The 23890-nt window shown below is 42.1% G+C and overlaps 1 protein-coding gene across 4 annotated transcripts; it reads left to right on the forward strand.

The window, feature by feature from the left end:
* The first annotated feature begins 366 nt into the window (after positions 1 to 366).
* On the forward strand, positions 367 to 22409 carry CIDEC (cell death inducing DFFA like effector c). 4 transcript variants are annotated; one of them, XM_073591973.1, is made up of 7 exons: positions 371 to 739; positions 4034 to 4124; positions 12590 to 12667; positions 17059 to 17200; positions 18324 to 18473; positions 20114 to 20301; positions 21837 to 22409. In XM_073591973.1, the coding sequence occupies exons 3-7, from the start codon at positions 12615 to 12617 to the stop codon at positions 22033 to 22035; spliced, it is 732 nt and encodes a 243-aa protein (XP_073448074.1). In that variant the 5' UTR covers positions 371 to 739; positions 4034 to 4124; positions 12590 to 12614; the 3' UTR covers positions 22036 to 22409. The 4 variants fall into 4 exon arrangements, with proteins under 4 accessions (XP_073448076.1, XP_073448077.1, XP_073448074.1 ...); XM_073591974.1 differs by having other exon boundaries at positions 4045 to 4124; XM_073591975.1 differs by lacking the exon at positions 12590 to 12667 and having other exon boundaries at positions 367 to 739.
* Positions 22410 to 23890: the final 1481 nt, after the last annotated feature.

Raw genomic sequence — 23890 nt, forward strand, 5'->3', positions numbered from 1 at the left:
TGGGCTAACTTTACTGTTTTGTTATTTTTTTAATTTATGAAACAGTTTTTTTTTTTTGTTTGTTTTTTTTTAAACGTGTTTGAAAAATTGTTGCACAAATACAGTGCGAGATAAAAAGTTGCAGTGACCGTCATTTTATTCCCTGGTGTGTTTGCTAAAGAAAAAAATAATTTTGGGGGTTTTTTTTGAGTAATTTTCTAGCAAAAAAATGATGATATTTACATGTAGGAGAGGAGTGCCAGAACAGGCCCGGTATGGAAGTGGTTAAAAGAAGCCGGACCAATCCAAATCTTTCTGTGTGTGTAACCAAAGGGCATGGCAGTTGTTAGATCCCGGTGACCTTTCCCCTAGAAGCCTAGCAGCAGCTGATCGCATCCATGCAACCGGTGCCACTTGTACAGCATTGATGATGCAATTGTGATTCAGCTATGAGTACAGCCATTGCAACAACCCAGTGACAGCAGGCTGAGATGGGGGGTGGGGGGATAGAAAGGAGCCTGTGGCAATAATCTAGGAATGCAATGCAGGGATGGGCTAATGACTACTGACCTCTCCTCCTGTTTATTTCCACACTGATGGGGGGGGGCACTGTATTGTCATGACCTGAGCTCACTCATTACAGTTGAGCAGGCTGGGGAAGGGGAGGGGACACATCATACACACAAAACTCACCAGCCAGGTAATAGGGAGCAGCTGACAGCCAGCTGGAGGAGGACAGACTGACCCCAATCCATCCTCAGTGAGTATTTCTATTATTATTATTATTTTGTAAAGAGAATCCTATATTAGTGCTTATAATAAGAGGCATGACAGGTACCCTTGATGTGGGTTATGTTGGTACCCCTTTAAATGTGTCAGTCTATTAGCAGTACCCTCTAAGGTTCGCCCATATACAGAACATTTATATGGAAAATGCTACAAACATTCGATATGTTTACGTTACTGGAATGGTAGATGGATGAATGAATTACAATGACATATTTTAGGATTGTTTTATCTCACTCGTAGGGTGTTTGGGTGATCAGCCGGTTTCACTTGCTCTTGAAACAATAGCAGGTATCTTGTAGATTGGGGTCTCCAAGCTATGGCCTGCTAGGAGAGCCTCACTCTGTGCACGGGATTTAGATAAGTTGGTCTCTGTGTCTTCTGATGGGGACATGTATGTATGGGGGGGGCTGTGATGGGGATGCTAATGTATGGGGGGGGGCCGTGATGGGGATGCTAATGTATGGGGGGGGGCCGTGATGGGGATGCTAATGTATGGGGGGGGGGGCTGTGATGGGGATGCTAATGTATGGGGGGGGGGCTGTGATGGGGATGCTAATGTATGGGGGGGGCTGTGATGGGGACGCTAATGTATGGGGGGGGGCTGTGATGGGGACGCTAATGTATGGGGGGGGGCTGTGATGGGGACGCTAATGTATGGGGGGGGCTGTGATGGGGATGCTAATGTATGGGGGAGGCTGTGATGGGGATGCTAATGTATGGGGGGGGGCTGTGATGGGGATGCTAATGTATGGGGGGGGGGCTGTGATGGGGACGCTAATGTATGTATGTATGGGGGGGGGGGGGGGGTGGCTGTGATGGATTTTTTTTTCACATATTGGGAAGTCTCTTTTCACTATAATGAATCCTTCTTAAGATATATAGGATCGTTACAGCCCAAAGGTCACAAGCTATGCTCAAAATCACATGGTTTGCTGATAAAGGACTACCTTGAGATTCATTTTGTTTCTTTTTTACATATTACCAGAATGATGGATGAATGAATGAGATAGAATAACATATTTTAGGATTATTTTAGATCACATGTAGGGTTTTTGGGTGATCAGTTGTTTTCATGTGCTTTTTAAAGAGCAGCTAATGTATGGGGGGGGGGGGGGGCTGTGATGGGGACGCTAATGTATGGGGGGGGGGGCTGTGATGGGGACGCTGTATGGGGGGGGGTAGGGTTGCCACCTCATCCCTTTAAACCGGAACACATATTAATTACACAGGTTCTGTGGCTGATTAAGGTGGTAATTAAACTCACTTGGTGCCTTATCTGCATTTAATTAGACTCAGAAGCTGTGTAATGCATGTGTGTTCGGGTTTAAAGGGACTAGGTGGCAACTCTAGGGGGGGCTGTGATGTAAGGGGCCCCATCAGATGAAGCAGAGACCAACTTATCGATATCCTGTGCACTGATGTCTGCTGCTCTTTAAAAAGCACATGAAAAAAACCGATCACCCAAAAACCCTATAAGTGAAATAAAATAATCCTAAAATATGTTATTCTATCTCATTCATTCATCCATCATTCTGGTAATATGTAAAAAAGAAACAAAATGAATCTCAAGGTAGTCCTTTATCAGCAAACCATGTGATTTTGAGCATAGCTTGTGACCTTTGGGCTGTAAGGATCCTATATATCTTAAGAAGGATTCATTATAGTGAAAAGAGACTTCCCAATATGTGAAAAAAAAATCTACTAATTAGACACAGTAGAATGAAGCTGTCAGCTGTGCAGAATAATTGTGGAGGAGGGTGTTGAGAAATTATTTATGGTTGCCTTAGAATTTATATGGCTGCAGACTCTGTATGACCTAATAAAATAAAGCATGTATCTGTTTTAAATAATAATAATAATAAATATGCAGTACATTGCTGCAATACATACGCATTTCCCCGTGTTTTTAAAAAATGATGCAAACAGTGAAAAATCCCTGCTCATCCTGTGAAATCCAGGGGGCTCCTAATAAATAAAAAATAAATTATATATATATATATATATATATATATATATATATATATATATATATATATATATATATATATATATATAATTATTTATTTTTTTGCTGACAACTTGCTTCTGCTGCACTAAAATCTCAAACAGTGTTGTCAGCCCTACCCAATTCACTCCTCTGAACTACAGAACACTTACACCTTCTCCTCATGTCCATCGCATAAGGGGAGATGTTCTGTGGTCTAGCATTTAAGAACTCAACAAGACATCTTTTGTACAGCTTGCAGAGTTTTTAAAGAGACAAAAAATTTAGAAAATGTGCTTGTATTGAGGTTTTTTTTTTTTTTTTTTTTTGCCCAGACTTACACCCTACTTCATGACATGATTCTTTTAAAGACTCCGGACACAAAAACTTTCATTAACCTGGGCAAATATGCGGCCTCTCGGCGGGTGGGCCTTGGCACCAAGACGCCACATATTTGCGTGTATTAGTGCAAATACACACCTGTGCCAAGAGCGCACGCTCTCCCAGCACAGTTACCGGTGGCTAACGGAAAGCCCCTGGTCGCTCCCTGCGATCGGAAGCTTTCCTATTATGTGACAGCCAATCACAGCGGGACATGATCCTAAATCCTCCCCCGCCTCCCAGCATTCTAAACTCCTTGAGGGGCCAGGAGACACCGCTCCAAAGGGGTTAAGCTATATTTCTGAATAGCCACAGAAGATATAAGTCCACTTTGTGTGTAAACTCCGATATTTGCGGTGATCATCACTGTGCTGTACATAGCCTGTGCAGAGAGCAGAATTGTGGGAGGAGTCCAGCAGGCTCCACCCACTACAGTCTGCTTGTAAGAAACTACAGGAGGGGGCGGAGACAAGACCAGTCACTCTGCACATGAGAGAGAGCAGCAGTGAGTGGTCTTTATTACAGGAAGTCTCATACTGGATTACTGCACAGATCTGGGAGAAATACACAAAGCACATCAAGAGTCAAGAAGAATACATATGATGATTGTGAGGCTTACCTTGAAATTAGGCTTTACCTGAAACATGAGCTACTAGTAATTGTGGTTGTCTCCTCCCTATACAGTGGTTGTGTTATCTGACACTCTGGTTTTTTGTGTACAAGGCGGAGAACATCCCATTCATATCTGCTGTCACCCATTACCCAGGGATTAGTAATGTTGTCTAGAGATCGGACACTTCGTATCTGATAGTGGTCTGCCCTTCAAACGAGAACAACCAGGCGAATATAATGATATATACCCTCCAACAGTTTTATTGATTTCATTATTTGATTTCACAGTTTTTTTTCAGACAGAAGTCGTATCGCGGGCTGCTGGGATCCGGAAGTGGATCAGACGGGGGTCCTCAACAGGTGGAAGAGAAGTTGGACGGTGAGAGTTATTTATACTTTGCAGCTAATTCCCCCTCTGGTGACCTTGCTACTTTACAGAGCCCTCTGCCGTGTTTAGAAGATTTCTGCCTGAATGCCCATTCTTTTAGCATCCTAAAGTTGGATTTGTTCCATCTATGGGCAGGCTGGTTGTCCTGAAGTTGATTGATGGGTCGACTTCAGTACAATAAACTTCAGTACAACTAGCCGGTAGGATTTTTTGCAAGCAGTTATTGACATCTATAGCTGCTAGCAGTAATGGTGTTCTGCCAGCAGGGAAGGCCCCCTTCTGGAAGAACACAATAGCTCCACAGGAGGGATTCCTCTATTAACCCTGACCGTGTTGATGGGGGAATCAAGCGATTTTTCTTTCCTTCCACCCGTGGTAGAAGGAATGAAAAATTGTACCATCTATGGCCTGTTTTAACCACTTCACGCAAAATCCCGTACCTGTAGATCATTTTGTCAAAGTGGTTGTACTGGAGTGATGCCTGCAGGTACCGTTTTTTAGAGCCGACGGTTGGCTTTCTTGTGATATCAACTGATCCGGCTAAGCAGCCACTCGGCTGTTATTACAAGGAGCGGGAGGAGACGTCCCACCACCACCACCACCACCATATTCCGTCCCACCGGGAGACCCGAGCCACCAGCCGGCACATCTGCCGGCTGGCCGGAGTCTGGAACAAAGCCAGATTCAGCTTTGATCGGGTCTTCTATGTAGTAACCCGGAGGCGACGTCACTTCCGGTTCACTCGGCAGCCAATAGTGCAAGATTAAAAAAATACACAGTATTGAAAAAAGCCAATTTTGCTGTTTTGAATACTCTGGAGTGCAGTGGAGTGGAGATCCCTCCATAAATGCCCCGTACACACAGTCGGACTTTGTTCGGACATTCCGACAACAAAATCCTAGGATTTTTTCTGACGGATGTTGGCTCAAACTTGTTTTGTCTACACACGGTCGCACAAAGTTGTCGGAAAATCCGATCGTTCTGAACGCGGTGACGTAAAACACGTACGTCGGGACTATAAAAGGGGCAGTGGCCAATAGCTTTCATCTCTTTATTTATTCTGAGCATGCGTGGCACTTTGTCCGTCGGATTTGTGTACACACGATCGGAATTTCCGACAACGGATTTTGTTGTCGGAAAATTTTATCTCCTGCTCTCCAACTTTGTGTGTCGGAAAATCCGATGGAAAATGTCCGATGGAGCCCACACACGGTCGGAATTTCCGACAACACGCTCCGATCGGACATTTTCCATCGGAAAATCCGACCGTGTGTACGGGGCAAAAGAGTACCTGTCACTTGGCTATTACCGTTCACAAGGGATTTTATATTCCTTTTGACAGCAATAAAAGTGATCAGGAGTGATTTAACTTTCAATATTTTTAATATGAAAGCAACAAGACAATGTCTTATAAAAATACAATCAGTGAACAATAATGAAAACAGAAGCTAAACTGAGCAGAATTTTTTTTTTATTTTTTTTAAGGGACAGTGATAAAAAAATAAAATAAGAAGAAAATATTTTTTTTTAAAGGGCCAATCCCTCCATGCTCGCATTGCAAAGAAAACGTATACCTAAGTTGCGCCGGCAAATGTAAACAGTGTTCAAATCATGCCTGTGTGGTATCGCCACGATTGTTAGAGCAAGACCAATAATTCTAGCACAAGGCCTCCTCTGTAACTCTAAACAGGTAACTATTAAATTTTTTTTTTTTAAAGCGTCGCCTATGGAGATTTTTAAGTACCATAGTTTGTCGCCATTCTACAAGTGTGTGCAATTTTAAAGTGTGCCATATTAGGTATCTATTTACTCGGCGTAACATCATCTTTCACATTATGCAAAAAAACTGGGCTAACTTTACTGTTAAGTTTTTTTCTTAATTCATTGAAGTGTATTTTTTCCCAAAAAATTGCGTTTGAAAGATCGATGCGCAAATACAGTTTGACATAAAATATTGCAACGACCACCATTTTATTCTCTAGGGTCTCTGCTAAAAAATTAAATATAATGTTGGGGGGGGGTTCTAAGTAATTTTCTAGCAAAAAAATACTGATTTTAACTTGCAAACAACAAGTGTTAGAAATAGGCCCGTCTTCAAGTGGTTAAAGGATAAGTTCACCTTTGGGAACATGTAAAAGCAGTCTATACTACTTTTAGAAATTCAAGAAGAGACAGCCCAGCTTACATGACAAAATGTACCAGGGGCTAGAGGAGACAAAACATAGAGTTTTTTCCTGTCCATAAAGTCCTGATAGATACGATTAAGAAGAAATGCAAGGATCCAGAAAAAGGACAGTTTTTTTTTTTTTTTCTAGAGCCCTCAAAAGAAGGTTTCCTTTTGAGGAGGATGAAGCGTTGGTATGGAATAAAAGGCCAAAAAAAAAAAAGGGCTGATCTAGCTTTTGAGGACATGGGCGTACTTAAAGACGCCATGGACAAAAAAGCAGAAGCACTTTTAAAGAAAGTCTGGGACTCGTCCTTATCTAATTTAAAGCTGGTGATGGCCGCTACAGTAGTAGCCAGAAACATGGAATGCTGGCTGGAACAACTTAAAGGCCATATGGTAGCTGGCACCTCCTAGGAAAGATTTGCTACAGTCCTTCCCTACCCTTTTAAGAGCGGTCAAATACATGGCAGACGCCTCGGCAGAATCCATTAGAATGTTGGCCAGGTCTTCAGCCCTAGTTAATTCAGCTAGGAGGGCTCTTTGGCTTAAGACCTGGTCAGGGGACTCCGCTTCAAAGGTAAAGTTGTGCGGAATTCCCTTTACAGGGGTTCTGATGTTTGAACCAGAATTATAAACTGTCCTTGATAGAATCCTCAAAAGGGGAGAGGCAGAGGAAGGGTGCTCTTTAGACCCCCCCGAGCAAACCTCAAAAAAGCAATGACGACCATCTACCAGTAGGCGGGAGGTTATAGGCTTTCCTGCCAGGTTGGGAAAAAGCAACAAAAAGCCCATTCTGAATCTAATCAGTCAAGGATATCGACTAGAATTCTCACAGACACCCCCAAGCTTGTTTTACATTACAAACCTTCCAAGGGATCAGGAAAAAGCCCTGGCGATGACATCTCTTCTGAAAGAACTGATGCAACAGGGTGTTATTTCCCAAGTCCCGAAGGACCAAGAAGGGAGGGGTTTTTACTCCCACATTTTCTTGGCCAATTGCACTTATCAACTTTTGAATGACCTCAGAAGTGTCTCAAACTGATGTAATTGACACAAGTCCACATCCGATCAACAAAGGCCCTAAGAATTGTAAAAGACGTGCCATATATATATTTTTGTTCTGAGAAATGACTCCAAAAAAAAAGAGTGAAGAAGTTGGTCACCTTTTTGAAGCAGTAAAAGGGGTTTTGGGAATCCAAAGGTTTGGACACTGAATTCAGGACACCCCAAGTAAGAGTATAGAGGAGCCATCTTACATTGTACCATAAAGGTAATACTTGCCTCTGGGAAAGGTTGGTTGAGAACAAGTTTATCTAATCCATCAATGAAGGCTTTAGAAAAAGCGTGCAATTATGTTTCTTCTACACCTTGAAATAACTCTCATCCTGAGGTCACCATAACATTATCCAAAGCTAATTTGGTGACTTAGACTTAAATTCCTAAAGCTGCTCAGGGTGTGAATGTATTAGTTTTTGATCCATTGTTAAACTTTAAAAAGCTTTCAGAATTCTCTAAAGCAATTTCTTTTTTGCTTTGGATTGAGTAGAGTTGGGCCAAACCCCCTGCTCTGTTTTATAGGGTGGGGGGTTCTGTCTTTGGGTAAACTGGCTCTTCCACAATGGAAAGTGAGAGGAGGTCTCCCCAAGTGAGGGGAAAACCCCTCTTAGGCAGCCCATACATTAGTCAGTTTCAGTGGTGGCCCGTCCATAATGGGCGCCGCTCCCCTAATCCATGCACCCAACCCCTAATCTACATGCAGAGCGCCGGACGCATGGATTTCAATGGGTGTTTGTTTGTTTTTTTGTTGTTTGTTTTGAGTTTTAAGCACATGATTAGAGCCTGAGGCTCTAATTGGCTTCAAAAAAGGGTGAGAGCACTGCACCCTGAGCCTACCCAGTTGTGTGACAATAGCGTATAATTATACGCTATTGTCTTCCTGATTCTCCTGCTGGCCAATCCCCGCTGCGGCAGCGTTGAGAGTGAGGGGGGCAGGTTTGTTTGCCGCCCCCCCCCCACAAAATATTGAACACCAGCCGCCACTGGTCAGTTTCAGTTTTTTCCGTTCAACCAGTGGGTTGAACGAAAAAAACTGATTCCACCATCTACAAATTTGAGGTAAATGGGGGGAGGGATCCTCCCTGCGGAGCTATTGTGTTCTGATAGTGGGGAGACTTCCCTTTCATCAGAATACACTGATCAGCGCTGCAGGCTATAATCCCATAGGGCAGTTGTACAGAAGTCGATCGATAGATCATAGTGGCCATGCATGGATCGAAATTTGTCCAGTCTCTGCAAATTTCGATCCATAAGCTGGCCAATCACCAGAATTCTATTTGAATTTTTTTTGTTTTAGGAAAGTTTGTTTGGTTTTCAAACCCTCTGTGGGGTCAAATCGACATTCGTTTGTGAACATAGCGATGAGAACATTCAACGGAGATGGGAAATTTTTTCTTGAACAAAAAAAATTCTAAAAGCGAATGTGGTTTTAGGGGAAATCGGGAAATTAACATTTTTTTCAAAATGGAATGTTAAAGGCAAACAACATTTTTGAAGTACTTTTGAATTGACATTCATCAAGTCATCCAATGTTTGTTTGGAGAATTTTTGTACAAATGAATTTTCTTCCGAATGTTCATGCTTACGTTAAAAAAAATCTACTAGTGTATGGCAGCTTTGGTGCGGCCAAATAGATGTTTGTTTTCAACCATGGTGATGAGAAGATTCGAGTGAGCTAGATGATTTATTTATTTTATTTTTTTCTTGGATGAACGCATTCTTAATAGTATATGTGGTTTTCCCTCGGGAAAGTCCATTCGTTCCAAAATCAAATGGTTAAAAGCAAACAAAATTTTGAAGGACTTTCAAGCGACATTCGTCATGTCATTAAATGTAGAATTTTCCATACAAATGTTCATTTGAATATCTACTAGTGTATGGCCAGCCTTAGACTTTTGGATATAAAGTCGTCTGATAATTGTCATGGTGCCACATCCTTATGCCCTGTACCCACAAATGTTGGATGTGAGCTTGTTGGCGGAAAGTCCGACCGTGTCTATGCTCCATCGCACATTTGTTGGCGGACTTTCCGCCAACAAATGTTGGCTAGCAGGTTCTCAAATTTTCCGCCAACAAATGTTTGGTGTCGGACTTTACGATCGTGTGTACACAAGTCCGTCGGACAAAAGTCCACGCATGCTTGGAATCAAGTACGAGCCGGAGATCTAACCAGCGTTCGTAATGGAGTTATCACGTACGTCTTGTACGTTAGTACGTTCGTAATTGTTGGCCAACATTTGTGTGACCATGTGTATGCAAGACAAGTTGGAGCCAACATCCTTCGAACAAAAATCCACGTTTTGTTGTCGGAAAGTCCGATCGTGTGTACAGGGCATAAGAGACTACTACAAGAGGTTGTGAATTATGGATTGGCCCTTAAACTTTTGTCACTGGAACAAGTGTCCACATTAGAAGATTTCTCCCCATCCCATGTTCTAGTAAAGCTGGTTATACACTAGTAGATGTTTTACATGAACGTTCATAAGACAATTCTCAGGACATTCCAAGACTTGATGAATGGTGTTTAAAAAAATGCTTCAAAATTTAATTTGCTTTTAATATTCCATTTTTGAATGCATGGACTTTCCTGTTTTTTTAAGAAATATTTTCCATCCTGCTGCTCCTTTTTAATTTTTCTCATCTCCTAGGTTTGAAAACAAATTTTGATTTGATCCCGCTAAAGATTATAGAGTTCAATGAATTCTTGAAACAAAAATTTTCGAAAATTCTACTATGGTCAGCTTTTCTCAAAATTTTGGATTTTCTCTCACTTTCTGTCCAGGTGACAAGGGTCTTTAGGACAAATCAAGAGGGTGAATCTCTCCTGCATAGACACAGACCGCAATAAAAAAAAACCCTGACGCCACTTGACTCTCTCCTTTGGCAACTTCTAGATTCCTGTCTTGTTACACTGTAGCTACATAAATTAACACTAGAACAGTTTTGTGTATTAGTATTGCATATTTTTACAAGTGTTCCATACAAGTGTGATTTTTGAAGCCCACAGACAACATTCCCACCCTCCTCATTCCTGGAGCTTGATAAAAACAAGGGATTCAAGTAAAGTTGGTCATACGTGGACCGAAATTCAGGCGGTTTGGCAGGGACCGGCCATATTTCGATCCATAAAATAATATAGATAAAACAAAAGAGCCAAGAGCCCTAGTGCATTACCAACAACATTTTATTGAGAAGTTACATCCAAATGAGAGCAGAGGCTCTGCTCTAAAGAAGAGGGACTTTCCCTTGAAATGCATCAGCTGGTAAGTCTGATGTCAGGGTCGTGTGATTTTCATCTTTACTCAAGGACCCCACCTTACCTTTTGAGTTCATGTATATAGCTGTTTTATTTTCGGCTATTGTGAGTATGCACTCGTATGGTTTTAAATTTTCAATAAAATGTTGTTGGTAATGCACTAGGCCTCTACGTCCTTTTGTTTGTGTTGGTTCAAGATCCCCCTGTCAGAAAAAGGGCAGCATTAGCACAGCTTACCAGTCCTGGACATAGGAGCTGACAGCGTATCTCTCCCAGTGGTTTGGGTTCTCAGTAACCCCATAGCGCTATAGTGTTTAAGTGTGTCCACTTTGGTGCAAATTTTCGATCCACTTATGGGGTAGCTGGTTGTACACAAGTCAATCTATCAATCGAATTGCGTACAACCAGCCTGCCAGGTCTTTCCTGAACAATCAGTGCCGCCGGCTATAACTGGCAACACTGATTATTTGTATACTGACAGCAGGGAAGGCTCCCTACTGTCGGAATACAATACCGCAGTGGGAGTGGTTTCCTCATCCAGCTTGAATGTGTGGAATCGGCTCTTCTACCCTTTTTTTTTTTTTTTCGTTCAACCCGACATTTGGACGAAAAAAAATGAACCATGCATGACCGGCCTAAGATGCACTCCTTTTTATATGCAGCAGAAGAGACAGACCCCAAATCAATGTCCGTATGGTGTCCATGTTCTTCTGGAAGCATATTACCCACCAAGTTTTCCTCTTTGGCTGGAGTCTTCCTAGAACATTACAGCATGTGATATTTTTAAGAATTATATCACATGAGGGTGTAATCTGACAAGTGACTCATAAACCGTCATCGTTCACCTATGAACCCTCACCAGAGCAGACCTTGTCCTCTCTGTGTACTGGGCCACTTTGGGTGGAGCTGGAGAAGTTACTCGGTGGCAGAGACTTTGCACACTCTGTGATGTAATCCAATGAGTAGATAGTATATAAGAATGGATATAAAGCCTGATATACTTGCAAATTACATTACACAAGTTTCCTGTGAAAATCTCAGACATCTGATACAATGGCCAATGAGTAAGTATAGACAGGCTTTACCTGTGTACTGGCTGCCTTTTAGGCATAGGTTAGAAATCATTGCTTTTATTATAAGGCTACCAATAGATTTTAGTAAAGGTGGGAACATACATACAATTCTTTGCTTCTCGGGGGTTCTCAGCTGGGCAAACTGGATTGTCTAACCTGATGAAATGTGTGTGTATATGTATATGTATATATATATATATATATATATATATATATATATATATATATATATATATATATATATATATATATATGCCACCTGCAGCTACATTTTTAAAAATCGATTTTTGGAATTGGCTTATTTGTAGCTGGTCTGGTTGAATGAAGAATGGGAGATATTTAAATGCTTGTGAAGAGACAGAAAGGTCTGAAACTTCAACTGCGTTTTAAAAACTTTCAAATTTAAATTTTAAGTATCACAAAACCATTTTCTTTTTAAGCCTATGCCCTTTATGACTATATAGTATGGCTAGCCTTGCAAGGTATAGTAGTCCGGTGCCCTTTGTACAAAAATTCCTCAAAGATGGGACTTTACTGGACCATGAACAAAAATAATTCTTATAAAAAAAATAGAAAATGTATTACATAAATTTATGTAATTTTCTATTTTTTAATAAGAATTATTTTTGTTCATGATCCAGTAAAGTCCCATATTTGAGGAACTTTTTGCGCACACTATGTATTAGGGATGTGGACCTGAACCTGTCACAGATCCAGTCCGTTGACAATAACTCCTGTGCCTTTTGTATATAGGTGGGATATTTATTTTATTTATTACAGGTACTTGTATAGCGCTGTCAATTTACACAGAGCTTTACATATATATTGTACATTCAGATCAGTCTCTGTCCTCAAGGAGCTTACAATCTAAGATATTTATATTAAATTCCATTTTCTCTTTCAGAGTAGAGCAGATCGTTCTTACAAATATGGAATACGCCATGAAGTCACTGAGTCTCCTCTCCCCCAGATCTCTTTCCAAGTAAGAATATAACTTTCTGTTATGTATTTCCACTTTTTCCAAATTCTATCATACCTAATGGAGTTGTTCAGCAAGGCAAAGACCCATGTAGATGGCTCAGTGATCCATAACTACCAATAATTTGTTTTTTGTTTTTTTCAATGATCTGGTTTCCATAAAGTTAAATGCTAGTTGCTTTTGGTAATTGCACTTTATTATCATTGCTCTTTGCCCTTTTATCTAATAGACCTGCAGGTTTACTCCAGAGTTGAACTAGGTGTATGGTCCTTTGTCTATCATCTACCATCTAGTTAAAAAGAATACCCTTTCTTCTTATGGTCTTCTCTCATGCTGCTCCCTTTCTCTAGCACTCCCTTCCCCATGTTATCCGGTATTCACTGACCTTCCCTCCTGAGATTACTCCCTCGATACCGATCTGTCCAAAGAGGTATATAACCTTGATACACAAATCAAAAATTTTTATCTTGCACCCCAATGATTTATCCTGTTTTCTCTCCTGTGTCTCCCTTTTTCTGGAACTCTTCCCTATGTGCGCAGGAATTTACCAACCTTCCTTTTTGTAATCATGCCCTCAATACCTATATGTCCAAAGAGGCATATAACATTGATACACAAATCCAAAACATTTTATCTCACACCACAATGGTAAATCTTCTTGTATTCTCTCATGCTTTCCTCTTTCTCTGGAACTCCCTTCCCTATGTGTACAGGTATTTACCAACCCTCCCTTCTGGAATCCCTCCATCAATATCCATCTTTCTAAAGAGGCTTATATTCAAGTCAAAACACACATTTGACTTCATTCTTCTTGTTTTTGAATGTAAGCTCTTCTGCCGATGCTTCTTATTTTTAGTGCCAGTTCACACTACAGCAACTTGGGATCTGACTTGTAAGTCCTCAAGTCGCCCCAAGTTGCTGGACATAAGAAATGCCATAGAAGTGAATGAGAGCCGTCTTAATGTACACTACTGAAGTCGCTCCAACTTCAGAAAAGGTTCCTGTACTACTTCTAGGCAACTTGTACCCATAGATTTCAATGGAAGTCGCCTCCAAGTCGGATCTCCATCTGTATTGAAGCGACTTTACAGGAAATAGAAAATAATTTACCCAGAACTCCCCACATTTACCCAGGCAACCCCCTCCCTCCCACAGAGCTGATTATTCTGTGATTGGCTACAGCCGCCTGTCCTGGAGGCGACTTTAAGTCACGTTGTAAGTTGCTCAAAGTCACGCTGTCTTCTCCTCCAAATCGCCTTGCAAAGTTGTGCTGTAAGTCGGGTTGCCCCTGTGTGAACCGGCATTTAGTGTTTCTGTATCTGTGTGTATAATATTGTTTTATTGTTATTATTATTATTATTATTATTATTAGTATGCCTCCTCTATGTCTTCAGCAATTATATTTGTGCTGTATACAATTAGAGGATATTTAAATCCTCTAAAGGACTTTATTCTCTTCCCATGGGTCTGTTGAATATACCATTGAAAGTGTCTCTTCAATAACTGCAGAAAAAAAAAAAAACAGTTGATCAGCCAAAAATCCAGTTAGCGTCCAACGTTCTGTGGTTTGTGCTTCTACAGCATCAAAATCTCAGGCAGTGTTCTCAGCCCTGCCTAGTTCACCTCTATGGACTGCGGAACATCTTCCCCTTTATGTTGTGCAGTTAAGTGTGGGAGGTGTTCTATAGACCTGTCCTGGGGTAGCAACACTTCTCCTTCTATAAGGAGTGAACAAAAGTTACCCTAGGACAGGAAGTTTTTTACTCAAGAGAAATCGACAAAAAGAGCGAGTGCCAGTCGGTCATGCTAAGAGTCCACTATCATTTGTTGCTGATTAAGGTGAAAAAGCATGAAGATATAGACAACCAACACCTTTCAGGAGCTGAAAATTCCCCTTCATCAGGAATTTTAAAAAGAAAATGATAAAAGGCTTTGTAGGCCTGTTTCACACCTATGCAGGTTGCAGTTTGCATATTGCAGGTGCATTTTTGCGTTTTTCAATACACGCTTTTGATCCACTGAAGTCTATGGAACCAAAAACCAGAAAAAAGGCCCTTTTCCAGGAGCTTTTATAGATCAAGTCCTATAGGAAGACTTTCATCGTTTCCTTTTTTAAAGTGATTGTAGACCCATAAATGTTTCTTTTTTAAATAACAAATATGTTATATTTGCCTGTTCTGTGTCTTTGCACAGAGCAACCCCGATCCTCCTCTTCTCGGGTCCCCCTTCGGTGCTCCTGACTCCTTCCACCTGCTGAGTGCCCACCATAGCAAGCCGCTTGCTACAGGGGTACTCATGTGGGCTTGCTCCTAGGTGGACTCTGTGTGTCCATAGACACACAGCGCTTGGCTCTGTTCCACCCCCCCCCTCCTCACTGGCTGTGATTTGACAGAAGCCAATGGCTCCTGCTGTTGTCTCTGAGCCTATGAGGAGGGGGTGAGCGGAAAGAGCCGCTGCTCTTGTGCACAGCGCTGGATTGAGATCAGCCTCAGGTATGTATAAGGGGGACACAGAGATGGTTTGGGAGCCAGCCCACACTAGTGCCCCCCGTAGCAAGTGGCTTGCTATGGTGGGCACTCAGCGAGGGAAGAGGAGCCAGGAGTGCTGGTGGAGGATCCAGGAAGAGAATGCATGAAGGTAAAAAGCCTTTATAACCACTTTAAAGGGGTTGTAAAGGTTCGTGTTTTTTCACCTTAATGCATCTTATGCATTTACTTACCCGTTTTACTTACCCGAGCCCTCGAACTTGTCCCACGGGGACGCGCCATCTCTCAGCTAGGGGGTTCTCGGCTGTTGATTGGATAGATTGATAGCAGCGCAGCCATTGGCTCCCACTGCTGTCAATCAAATCCAATGATGCGGCCTACCTGCATTCGGTATCTATGGACGTCGAATGCTGGAGTCGGGAGCGCGCCCGCAAGGTAGACCCCCTGGGGGAGCACTTCTCCTAGCAGGTTATCTAATGCGGGAGCTGAGAGAGCCGCCGAGGGACCCCAGAAGACGAGGATCGGGGCCACTCTGTGCAGAACGAGCTGCACAGTGGAGGTAAGTATGACATATTTGTTTAAAAAAAAAAAATGTAACTTTAGTGTCACTTGAGCCCCAATGAAGGGGGATTGTTTGGCCCCCAAAAGGCATTGGCTGTCTTTTTATCTTCCTGTTTCAACTTATTCAGCAGCAAAATAATTGTGGACTCTCAAGACATCAATCTGGCACACATTTTTGTTGGCCTCCACTGAATAGTCTGAAAAAAAGAAAACGAATACAGTCACCATATTATTGTCAGGGCTTGTTCAGACTGTCATACTGTACATGGTTTATGCTGAATGCCCGTTCCCTTTGGTTTACTTTGCTGGTCAGACAGCTGTTTGGCAATTCACTGGCAATGTCTAAGACTCATTCCTACTCTGATCAAGAGTCACAATCAGTGTGCAGTGAGGACAAAGGACAGACAGAAGGAGTTGGGAAATATTCCCAGAAAGAAGAACTATCACAGACACAGGCTGATGGACAGCTAGATTATGATGACCAAGATTTCTGATGGTATTTACGTTTCCTGATCGTGTTTTATGTGCCACTCTTGGAGGAATTTAAAAACTTAAAGTGGAACTTTGCCCATAACAACTTGATAAAAAAAAAAAATAATGTTCATTAGCAAGGAACATACATTACACATTAATAATTGTGCTACCAAAAGAAGTATGTGCTGTAAATTGCCTCCAGCATTGCTCCTGTTTCTTCTTGCTGGAGGCTGCCATATTACAGAAGCCCTGAGCAGCAGTAAATCTTTAGGTTGTCAGCAGATCGGTACAATTCCTAAAAATAACGAGCAACTGAGCATGTGCAGAGCAGGGTGAGACCTTGTATTAGACATGTGCATGACGAAAAAATATGTTTAGTTTAGATTCATTAATCTAGTTATTTCGTTTCCTTAAATTTGGTTCATTCAATTCTATTTAGAATTCGAATTTGGAACTAGTTTTATGTCTTTTTTAAATTTTCTTCCAATTTACCTTTTTTTTTATTTGATACAAAACTTTGAATCAGCCAAATCGAAAACCCACGCCCCAGTGTGAAAGGGCTCTTACTGGGCGAAAAAAAAAAAAAAAAAATGTTTTACTATCCAAAGTTAAAACAACAAGGGCAGAAGATTTAATAGATGGAAAGTTCAAAAAATGACTGAAGGGCCACTTTAATTTTCTGACTAAAGTTCCACTTTGAGGTTGTGGAGGGAGGCCAATCTCGGATCCACCAGAATACAGGAATACATTTTTGGTTTATAGTAGGAACCAGACAAAAAAAATCTTTAGGTTTTAGTTTTGTGCAATAATAACGGCACATGAAGAAGATTTGTCTTATTTCTATACTGTAACTGTTGTCATGATTTTCTTTAGATGTGTCTCGGTCAGTGCTACTATGACTCAACAGTTCCTCTCTCGCCCGGCGTCCAAGCCTCGGCCCTTCAGAGTCTGTAACTGGGATCGGAGCGTCCGCAAGGGCATTGTAGCGGATAGTCTGGGAGATCTACTGAACAAGGTGAGGAAATGGGATTAATATCAGTTTTAAAGTGGTTGTAAACCCTTTTTAAAAGATTCAAAAAAAGAAAAAAAACCTGCAAGACAAAGGCATAATGAGCTAGTATGCATAGCGTACTAGCTCATTATGAATTACTTACCTGGGATCAAAGCCCCCGCAGCGGTCCTCGTTCACCGCTCCGGCGGCCGATACCTCCCCAGGGGGTTACTTCCGGGTATCCCAGCTCTAGCGCTGTGATTGGCCGGAGCCGCGATGACGTCACTCTCGCGCATGCGTGTGGGAGCCCCCGGTAACAGCACAGTACACCTGAAGCAACGGCACGTACGCGCCATTGCTTCAGTTTGCTTAAGTGCGCATGTGCCGATGACGTACAGTTTAGGAGATATCCCCTGTCCCCTGCATGTGCCGATGACATCGGCACATGCGCACTAGAGCAAACTGAAGCAATGGCACGTATGTGCCGTTGCTTCAGTCTGTATGCCGTTACCGACGGCTCCTGCGTGCATGCACGGGAGTGACGTCATCTCGGCTCCGGCCAATCACAGCGCCGGAGCCGCGATACCCGGAAGTAACCCCCAGGAGTGATGTCGCCAGCCTAAGGGGGGGACAGGGACGGCTGCTGGGGCTTCGATCTCGGGTAAGTAATTCATAATGAGCTAGTATGCTATGCATACTAGCTCATTATGCCTTTTATCTTGCAGGGTTTTTTTTTTTTTTTCTTTTATTTATTTTTTTACCAGGGTTTACAACCACTTTAAAGTTTATGTCCCACCAAAATGTATTTACTTATTTTGAAAGGGCGGGGCAGTGATTACAACCCCGAGAGCTTTTTTTTCTGTCTGTGTCCCTTTTGCAGGTTTTCCCTCACTTCCTGTCTGGTGAAACCATTGTCACTGGGACAGTAAGTGAGGAGAAATTTCCCTAATGTTGTTCCCCACTCTCTTTGGTAAGGCAATGTAAACTTAAACTAGGAACTAGTGGGCAAATCTATTGTAGATTATACTCTATAGCAGAAGCCAGACAAAGAAAGCCATATGTACACTTTAATTTATCTACACAATATATACAGCTGTTTGAAATGTTGTTATCCTGCATCATCTGTATCCATTCTCCTTGTTCACAGGCCCAGGACGCTCTTCTCATGAGTGATGCTATCATGCTGGTTCTGGATGAAGATGGGACCGGAGTAGACACCGAGGACTTCTTTCAGTCAGTGGATAGCGGAGTTGTCTTCATGGCACTGACCAAAGGGCAGACATGGAAACCTTCCCAGGTGAGCGCAGAGTACTATGTATGATGTACCAAATTACAGCACCTACACTTACAGTGCCTTGAAAAAGTATTCATACCACTTTAAATTTTCCACATTTTGTCATGTTTCAACCAAAAATGTAAATGTATTTTATGTGATCGACCGACGCAAAGTGGCACATAATTGTGAAGTGGAAGGAAAATGATAAATGGGTTTCAAAATTGTTTACAAATACCTGAAATGTGTGGCGTGCATTTTGTATTCAGCCCCCTTTATTCTAATACCCCTAACTAAAATCTAGTGGAACCAATTGCCACCTGGTTATGACTAAGGCCTTATAGGCTGAAACGCGCCAACTGACTTAATCTGCGTTTTGTTCACTGTGGCTATTCAATAAAACAACCGGAGTGCGGATCATTTTTTCTACATAGAATACAATGGCTCGGCAGCAGAGATTCCCCCCCTCAACACATCAAGCTAATTTCTTTCCTGCAACCTGTGGTTGCAGGAAAGAAACTTACACAGTGTATGGCTGGCATTCCCATTGAAATGTGTGTGGTCAACATAACACAAAATTGGATGTTGTACAAATCTCAGAACAGTCCTTTGTATTTTTGCAGTCAACGTTGGCAGCCAACACTGAACATGTACTGATGTGTAATTATTTGCAGTATTTATTCATTGTCCCGCAGCTGTCATTTTCTCGCCCTCCTTTTCTGTGTCATAAAATCTGCGGGAATTATGCAAACTAGGCAGCTTTGTGTAAAGAAGTGTCGTGAAACCTGCTTTCAGTCAAGCTAAGCCAACCAGAACTTTGCAGTGCATGATGGGAAACCGCTGTCCTGGATTCTCACTATGCATGTCACACTCTACTCTCTCTAATAATTAAGAGAAGGTGCCTACTTAAGCTGGCCATGGAATTCAGCTTTAATCTAATAATTCCTATGGGCAAAACGCTTCATGTTTGATTAATAGGGTGTAGGTCTTCGGGCCTGCCCTGAACGTCTTGAGAGGGGGTGGACATGGCCTTCTGGCTTGGTTCTCTCTCTCTCATAGGGTCTCCTTTTGGGGGAGCCCCACCTAGTACTTGGGGCAGTCTGTCACGGCAGACCACGCAGAAAACAGGGTCCATCTGGTTTCGCCCCAGATGGACCATGTGAAGTACGCTAGCCCCCGTCTGAAGCACCCTGGGGGATCAGGGCAACGGTCCTTTCTCTTTGGAGGAGGACCATATGTACACCTTGTGCACTTTTTGTGTCTCACTTTTTGGCGTGCACTTTTATACAGGTAACAAGCTAAGATTAGGAGCACACCCTTTAAGTGCTCCTAATCTCAGCTGGTTACCTGTATAGAAGACACCTGGGAGCCAAAAATCTTGCTGATTGATAGGGGATCAAATACTTATTGCACTCAATAAAATGCAAATCAATTTATAACTTTTTTTGAAATGCGTTTTTCTGGATATTTTTGTTGTTATTCTGTCTCTCACTGTTAAAATAGACCTACCGTTAAAATTATAGACTGATCATTAATTTGTCAGTGGACAAATGTACAAAATCAGCAGGGGATCAAATACTTTCTTCCCTCACTCTGTGCCATAAAGACAAATATTTCCAGGAATCAGAGCCAATAAGTCTAATACGTCTTTTCTTACACCACAGACAGCAGGCTACCACATTTCCCTGTCCAGCAAGCCACAGAAGAAGATTGATGTGGTTCGGATTAGCTTCGACCTGTACAAGAATCATCCAGAGGATTTCATAGGATGCATCAATGTCAAAGCCACATTCTATGGAACGTACACTGTGTCCTATGATCTTGAGTGCTACGGCGCCAAGCGTGTAATGAAGTGAGTACACACACACAGTATATTTTGTACAGATACGTACGGGGCCTTTGTAACATAAGATTTAAATCTCAACACTAGCCCATGCAAAAAATACTAAAGACCAGATTTTCAGAGCTGTCCCCTACATTCTTACCTGCTCATCAGTCCAGAGCTGCTTGTCCTGGCATAAGGCCTGGCATCACTGGGTCAATGATTGGGAGGGAACCCAAGATACTAATTCTTCCTCATTATACCAAAGCAAGATTTTGTTGTAGTTTGTGTCTGCACTGGAAAGATTTTTATTTGACTAAGCCTAGCTTTAGACGTGCGGCTAAACCCACCACTCCTCTGAAGATTGATCTGCATTTGGGGTCTCTTTTCAGAGGTGACTGACAGGCAGTAAGGAGGTGATGAGATGCCTCTTCACTCCCTATTTTAACCCTATTTTTTCTTTTTTCAAAACAAATTTGCCACATGTGCGTGCATTGCACGCAGGTGCGGGGCATTTGCGGCGCTTCCTATCCTCCAATCTCGATACCTTTTGCACAAAGCGAATCATGTAATCACCCCCTCCACTGCAGCTTGGGGGGGATTGGGGGTGGTCATTAAAGCACAGCTCAACCTCGCATCTTTAACCACTACAATACCGGGCACTTTCACCCCCTTCCTGCCCAGGCCAATTTTCAGCTCTCAGCGCTGTCGCATTTTGGATGACAATTGCGTGGTCATGCAGCACTGCATGAAACATATGAAACTTTTTATAATTTTTTTTTTCCCCCACAAATAGAGCTTTCCTATGGTGGTATTTGATCACCACTGTTTTTTGTTTTGTTTTTTTTCTTTTTGCTAAACAAATAAAAAAAGACAAAATTTTTTTAAAATTTTTTTCTTTGTTTCTGTTATAAAATTTTGTAAATAAGTAAGTTTTCCCCTTCACTGGTGGGCATTACTGATGGGCACTGATTGAAACCCCTGGTGGGCACACGTTGGCACTTTAGGTGGGCACTTGTGGGCATCCTTGATGGGTCTGCACTGATAATCGATGTGCTGATTATCAGCGCAGACCCCTCCCCCCTGTCAGAAGAGCCTAGTCAGCTCGAATAGAGGAAAAGCCAATAAATGGCACTTCCTGGTTACAATGTGATCAGCTCTGATTGGACACAGCTGATCACATGGTAAAGAGCCTACGTCATAGACTCTTTACCGAGATCGGAGATGCGGTGTGTCAGAGCGACACACCGCACCGGTGCGCGTGAGCGGCTTATCCTGATGGATGTCATGTGATGCCCAGTCAAGATAACTGATCCCCTGCCCACCCGTCATTCTCCTATAGGCCGGGCAGAATGTGATTAACATGCCCCCAATCACATGTCTAATCTTAGCCTTACTTTTCCAGACTGGGAGCGAGGACACATATTTTTCCAGGGATATCAAAACGACAATAAAAACCTGATAGAGGTTTTGTTGCTTTTATTACTGAAGGAAAAACATAATCTGCCTACAAAGGGTGTAAAAAAGCCCCAGATTTTCCATTAATATTTATTTTGTCCACATAGGGAGGCGCTACGCTGGACTCTCTACACTATGCAGGCTACGGGTCATGTCCTCCTGGGTACATCGTGCTATGTGCAGCAGCTGCTGGAACCCGGTGAAAAGCTGAAGCTGGAGGAGGAGGAAGAAGAGAAGAAGCCGATCCCCGCTCTCAGAGACTTCATCCCCTTTTATCCTAGACGGATCCTCCCAGCCTTATCCTGAGCTTGCCGACTCTGGACAATTTCTGTATCCATAACAAAGAGCTGTTCACTTCACCAATAACCGAGTTTACAGGTCATGGACTGATGAGCTGTTCCTCATTTACATTTCATCTGAAATTTTTATTTTTTTTTGATAGCACATAATACACATTATTTTACGGGAACAGCCGGGATGTAGATACTGTGAAAATTACACTTGCTGTAAGAATGTGCGAAGCACAGCGGTGAAGGGCAAAGTGCAACAGATAATCAAATTTCTGTTTTCATTGGAGTCAGACTATTGATGGTTAATGAGTCATTGTGTCCTTTGCTTTCTATCTTTTTTTTCATACACTCATTTGGGTTTTAACATAATGCACAAAAAAAAAAAGCAAACATCCACATTTGCCCATCAGAAATCAGCCTTTATGCCGCGTACACACGGTCGGACTTTTCGTCTACAAAAGTCCAACGGACGCTGACGGACTAAAGCTGGCTGGTAATCCGATCGTGTGTGGGCTTCTCCGGACTTTCAACTGACTTTTTCAGCCTCAAATCCGACGGACTTTAGATTTGAAACATGCTTCAAATCTTTCCGACGGACTCGAGTCCGGTCGAAAAATCCGCTCGTCTGTATGCTAGTCTGACGGACAAAAACCCACGCTAGGGCAGCTATTGGCTACTGGCTATCAACTTCCTTATTTTAGTCCGGTGTACGTCATCACGTAAGAATTCAACGGACTTTTGTGTGATCGTGTGTAGGCAAGTCTGTTCGTTAGAAAGTCCGCCGCAAGTCCGTCGAAAGTCTGTCGGACAGGCTGTCGGACTTTTGTAGCTGAAAAGTCCGACCGTGTGTACGCCCCATTAGTGTTGTCAAACTCTAGAGGTGGTCTTGCACAGAAAGATTTTTATGGGCTACTGCTTCAAATTTTAGCTGGCCATAGACTAGTAGAATTTTGTTCAAAATGTTATATTTCTAGAACGTTCGCTGGATTTCTCTTTACATTAGTTGGGCCAAATCAACGTTTCATTTATGACCGCAGTGATGAGAAAATTCAAAGGAGCAGAATGGAAACATTTTCTCAAACAAATACATTTCTAAAGGTGAATGTGTTTTTTGTTTGGTAAAGCCCATTCGTTCCAAATTCGAATGTTGAAATTGAATTTTGAAGTATTTTCAAATAACATTCATCAAGCCATCAAATGTACTGAGAATTTTCTAACAAAGATCTACTAGCGTATGGCCAGCTTACTACAAGCATGTAATTGATCTCTCCTATGGTCCATTTGCTTAAGAACCAATGAATAATTCTCATAGATTTTAAGATACATCAAAACCCAACCATGTATTGCCAGCTCAAAGTCCATACTGATGGATGGCTTTTCCCATTATCTGAAAATGTTAGCAGTCTTCAAAGGAAGGTATGAGGATAGAAATATGGGAGCTGCCATTGGTAACTTAATTTGACAATGCAGGTTCCCGGGGCTCTCATCCTTCCTGATTGCCAAACAGGAAAGGTGGTCATCAAAAATGGGACAGTCACTATATTCATGGGAACCGTGGGCAACCCAGCCCGATCCTTACCTGGATCTTTAGGAAACAGACTTTTCTTTTTTGTTCCTTTAGACAGCACCAGAGGTATATAGCCCCTCAACTATACATGATTGGGCCCTCTCAAGCAATTCATGAGTATATCTTTGGGGAATGGTTTTTTTTTATGTTTTTTTATATATATATATATATATATAATAAAAAAATGTTTGGCAGCTGGCTGCCATCGGATGTGACAATAATGAGCCTTTCAGTTCAAATGAAACCTTGGGAAAATCACTAAATGCACAATTGGGAATACATGCAGGGGGACTATTTTACCTGC

Source organism: Aquarana catesbeiana, linkage group LG07 (assembly GCF_042186555.1).
Source record: "Aquarana catesbeiana isolate 2022-GZ linkage group LG07, ASM4218655v1, whole genome shotgun sequence".
Lineage (NCBI taxonomy): Eukaryota > Metazoa > Chordata > Amphibia > Anura > Ranidae > Aquarana > Aquarana catesbeiana.

Coding starts and splice junctions, on each gene's coding strand:
- CIDEC (XM_073591973.1), top strand. CDS start 12,615: ATGGAATACGCCATGAAGTCACTGAGTCTCCTCTCCCCCAGATCTCTT. Junction 12,668..17,058: donor TCCCCCAGATCTCTTTCCAA/GTAAGAATATAA, acceptor GATTTTCTTTAG/ATGTGTCTCGGTCAGTGCTA. Junction 20,302..21,836: donor GGCGCCAAGCGTGTAATGAA/GTGAGTACACAC, acceptor TTGTCCACATAG/GGAGGCGCTACGCTGGACTC.